The 4,358-nt window shown below is 60.1% G+C and overlaps 1 protein-coding gene across 1 annotated transcript; it reads left to right on the top strand.

Moving 5' to 3' along the window:
• Nucleotides 1–2,715: 2,715 nt before the first annotated feature.
• LOC123786527 (melanoma-associated antigen 8-like) lies at nt 2,716–3,759 on the top strand. The gene has a single exon (XM_045788804.2). The coding sequence runs from the start codon at nt 2,716–2,718 to the stop codon at nt 3,757–3,759; it is 1,044 nt and encodes a 347-aa protein (XP_045644760.2).
• The last annotated feature ends 599 nt before the right edge of the window (nt 3,760–4,358 follow it).

The raw sequence follows: 4,358 nt of genomic DNA, 5'->3' as shown, positions 1-4,358 counted from the left end.
CAGGTTCTGTCAGGAGTCAAGGTGAGGACCAGAGGGAGGACAGAGGGACCCTGGGCCCAGTAGGGAATCAGTCCTGGGAGGCCATTGAGTGGGACAAGGATGACATGAGGCATGTCCTGACTTCGGCCCTGGGTCCCAGAGACACTGAGAGCTTGTTCTAAGGAGCGGCCTTCAGATGCAGAGGTGAAGGCACAGGCCATCCAGGGAGTGCAGGTGGACAATAGAGGATAGGCCTAAGTGACCCGAAGGAACCCATCTCAGGGAATCCCTGGCCTTTGTTCCCTGATATGCCGTCCAGGATCGTTTCCCGTGGCTCTCAGGGCAGCGAGGGCTTTGGTCTGAGGGAACAGGCCTGGAGACAGCAGAGAGAGGAACACAAGATGTGCTGAGGCTCAAGCTAAGATCCCTGAGGGAGGACTCAGAGAAGGACCTGGACTCCAGAACAGGGACAGCACACTGAAACCTGCCCCTGCTGTCAGCCCTGCGAGGCGTGTTTGTGCCAAGTCCACAGGCAGTGTGTCAGGATGTCCGCATCCAGGTCTGACAGAGGCTGGGGCCGTGGTTTAAAAAATGAGGGGCAGGAGCTAATGGGACTGGATGTGAGGACCCGGTGGGAGGACATGAGCGACCCTGAACCCCAGAACAGCATCAGGCCTGGGAAGCCCCTGAGCGGGAAGAGGACAAGTGGCGTGTCCAGACTTCCACATCCGGGTCATAGTCTGGGGGTTCGGGTAAGAGGCAGATCAGGGTCAGTAGCAGGGAAGGCTCAGATCCTCCCAGAGTCAAGGCAAGAACCCTCAGGGAGAACTGAGTGGACCCTGGACCCCAGAACAGAGTCACCAACGGGAGGCCGTTGAGCATCTGTCGCACCCCCACATTTGGCCTTGGATCTCAGGGATGTGTGGGGAGGTCAGAGGGGAAAGGACTTGGGACAGCACAGGGCAGGACCCCAGGTCTTGTTGGAGTCCCGGAGGGATGCAGGTTGAGAGTTGAGGACCTTAGAGTCTAAAACAGACAATGATTTTGTTGCCCGTGGGCTCCTTCTTGGATGTCCCCCAAGGTGGGGGGAGCAGCTGAAGTGTTCTTGACTTCTGCACCCAGGGTCTGAGGGAGGTGAGAGCCTTGGTCTGAGGAGTGTGGCCTCAGGTCATCAGAGGGTGGCGTCCCAAGACCCTGAGGTAGGACTGAGCAGACCCCCACACAGACATAGGGGTCCCAAATGAAGTCCTACCCCAGTGGTCAGTCCTGCGAGGCCAGGCTGGGACTCAAGAAAAGTAAGCACCCCACTTTCTCCTCTGGGTCTCAGTGGGATGGTGGCATTGGCCTGCAGGGTGCATGCTGAGGTTAGGAGAAGGGATAGTTCCAGCACCTGCCGAAAGTAAACGTGAGCACCTTAGGGACAAAGAGTGGACTCCTGCCCCTGGACAGAGGGGTCAGCCCCCGATCTCAGCTCGTTGTGAATTGGGTGGCGTGCAGGGGGAGGGCATGGATTGCTGCGTCCTCACCCTACTCTCCCAGGTCTCAGGCATGTGAGGACCATGCTGGGAGAGGTCTCAGTCAGGTCATCTGAGGAAGCCCACCTGGGAGACACGCAGGAGTCCCTAGTCCTGCCAAGAGTCCATGTGGGGACCCCTGATGGAGGAGTGGCTGGGTCCCAACCCACCCCTCAGGAAAAGGAGGGGATGGCCTAGAAATCTGGCCAGGCCCTACCTGGCAGCGCTGGGAACCCTGGGCAGGACCTGTCAGGCTGAGCCCCTCCTTGTCTCCAGATCCCTGGTCTCAGGGAGGGAAGGGCCTGGGCCTGAAGGTCTGGACTCTGGTCAGTGGGGGAGGCAGGGGCCATGGCCCTGGCCCTGGCCCTGGTGGGGGTGGAGGTGAGAAATGAGGGCATGCCTCCCACAGCAGGATCCCTAGGGCCCAGGCCTACCCTGCCTCTTCTGTCAGCCCAGGCGAGATAGGGGATCGGTGGGCCAACTGATTTCTCCCAACTTTTCCTTCTGGTGTCTCCCAGAGATGAGGCCTCAGCACCAGGAGGGTGGCCTCAGCTTCAACACAGGGAGTATTCCCAGGCCTTCCATGGGGTCGAGATGAAGCCTTAGAGGCGTACCCATCCCAGCACATGTGGAACCCCGAGCTTGGCCATCCCTCCAGATCTGTGACGAGCCCTGTAGAACTTTGGCAGGCGTGGCCAGATGTGGGCCCCCTTCTGTGGAGTCTCAGGGCTGCGTGGTCTTGCTGTGAGCCTTTGGCCTCAGGGCCACGGTGGGTGGGGCCCAGGCCCTGGCAGGGGAAATAGCAGCCCCCTGAGAGGCCAAGGAGGGGACCACCCAGCCTGGACTGGTGGGGACCTCAGAGTCTGACCCAGCCCTCCTGTGCTCACTGGGGGCCTGGGGCTGTGCTTGCAGTCTGCAACCTGAGGTGCCTCCTCCTTCCCTCCTCTAGGGGCTTCAAGAACTGGGAGCCGAGGCCTCAGTCTGAGGCAGGATTCCCTAAGGTCAGAGCAGAGGAGGTGCAGGCAAGTGCCAGTGGTCAAGGTGAGGTCCATGCTTTGCGTGTGGAGCCAGGGGTTCTCCCATCCCACCACAGAGGGGACCCCTCAGCACCCAAGCTGACACAGCCCACTGTCAGCTTTAGGACCTCGGGCCTCCCCTGGCTGGGCTGCACCCTGAGGAGCCATCCCACATCTTTCTTCAGGTTCAGCCCTACACAGACGCCATGCCCCTGGGTCAGAGAAGTGAGCTCTGGAAGCTGGAGGAAGACCCAGTACCAGCCCAGAGCCTGGTGGAGGCACAGCTGTCCGGGGCTGGGGAGGAGGGGGGCCCATCTCCTCCCTCCTCTTCTTTTTCCTCCTCTTCATCCTCCTCATCCTCCTCCCCTTCCTCCTCCTCCACTGCCTCCACTTCCTCCTCCCCTTCCTCTTCCTGCTCTGCCCTATTCCTGATCCCCCTTGGGGAGGGGTCTGCTTCTGGGTCCCTGAGTCCTCCTCAGAGCCCTCAGAGTGCCTGCCCCTCCCCCACTGCCCTGGCAGCCACTGTCTGGAGCCAGCCCGACCATGGCTCCAGCAGCCCAGATGAGGAGGGGTCGAGCAGCTGGGAGGAGCCCGAGGAAGCCCAGCTGTCTCTCCAGGACAAACTCCATGTGAAAGTGGCTGACCTGGTGGCGTTCCTGGTGCTCAAGTATCGCACCCAGCAGCGCACCAGCCAGGCAGAGATGCTGGAGGTCGTCGGCAACGATGACCAGGACGCCTTCCCCATGATCTTGGGCCAAGCGTCCCAGTGCATGCGGCTGGTCTTTGGCGTAGATGTGAAGGAGGTGGACCCCAGCGACCACTCCTACGTCCTGGTCACCGTCCTGGGCCTCACCTGTGGTGGGATGCCGAGCGGTGAGCAGGGCATGCCCAAGACCAGCCTCCTGGTGCTGCTTCTGGGGGTGATCCTCCTGGAGGATGACTGTGCCCCTGAGGAGGAGGTGTGGGAAGCGCTAGGGGTCATGGGAGTGTATGCTGGCAAGGAGCACATTATCTATGGGGAGCCCAGGGAGCTCCTCACCAAGGTCTGGGTGCAGGAAGGGTACGTGGAGTACCGGCAGGTGCCCAGCAGCGACCCTGCCCGCTACGAGTTCCTGTGGGGTCCCAGGGCCTATGCTGAAACCAGCAAGTTGCAAGTGCTGGAGTATTTGCTCCGGGTCAATAGCAGGCAGCCGGGTTCCTCCCTGGCCCTGTCTGAAGAGGCTGTGAGCGATGAGGAAGAGGGGGCCTGAGCCCCAGGGGTGGCCAGGCCCTTTCCAGGCTTTGGTGGGGCCGGCAGCTTCTCCTGCGGGATGCTGGGCGGGAAGTGAGGCCGCTTGCTGGTTCTTTCCTGTTAGTGTGTGCGTGTGCATGTGTGTGTGTGTATGTGTGTGTGTGTGTGTGAAGAGACAGCCCTGGGCGTTCTAAGGAGTGCAGGGCCAGGGAGAGTTGGGGGAAGAAAGCGGGCAAGGAGCCTCCTTGGGGGAGACGGGAGGGGGCTGTTCTCTGTGATGACTCCCACATCCAGAGCTTGGTGTCCTCGAGGAAGCTCTCCAGTGGGGTTCCTTGGCATAGAAGATTTCATCCGCTTCGGCGGCTGAGTGTGTGAGTGACATCCTCCCCCCACACACACACAGCATTTGTCCTTACCCAGTTCAAGAGTTAAGAGTTTTGTCATGTCCTGGAAATAAGCTGGGAGATCTTCCCTCCTTGTTTGGGTTCTGGAATGAAATTACAGGGCATTGGCATAGAAATTTGCTGGAAAGGCGAAAGAATGGAGCACTCAAGTGACGGGGTCAGAAAATAGGGAAATAAAAGATTGTTCATTTTGCTTCTTATTCCTTCTTGTCTG

The sequence above is a fragment of the Ursus americanus genome, chromosome X, assembly GCF_024610735.1.
Source record: "Ursus americanus isolate L20-20 chromosome X, mUrsAme1.1.p, whole genome shotgun sequence".
NCBI lineage: Eukaryota > Metazoa > Chordata > Mammalia > Carnivora > Ursidae > Ursus > Ursus americanus.
The sequence above is the reverse complement of the archived record's forward strand: the minus strand, read 5'-3'. Positions and strand labels throughout refer to the sequence as shown.

Coding starts and splice junctions, on each gene's coding strand:
- LOC123786527 (XM_045788804.2), top strand. CDS start 2,716: ATGCCCCTGGGTCAGAGAAGTGAGCTCTGGAAGCTGGAGGAAGACCCA.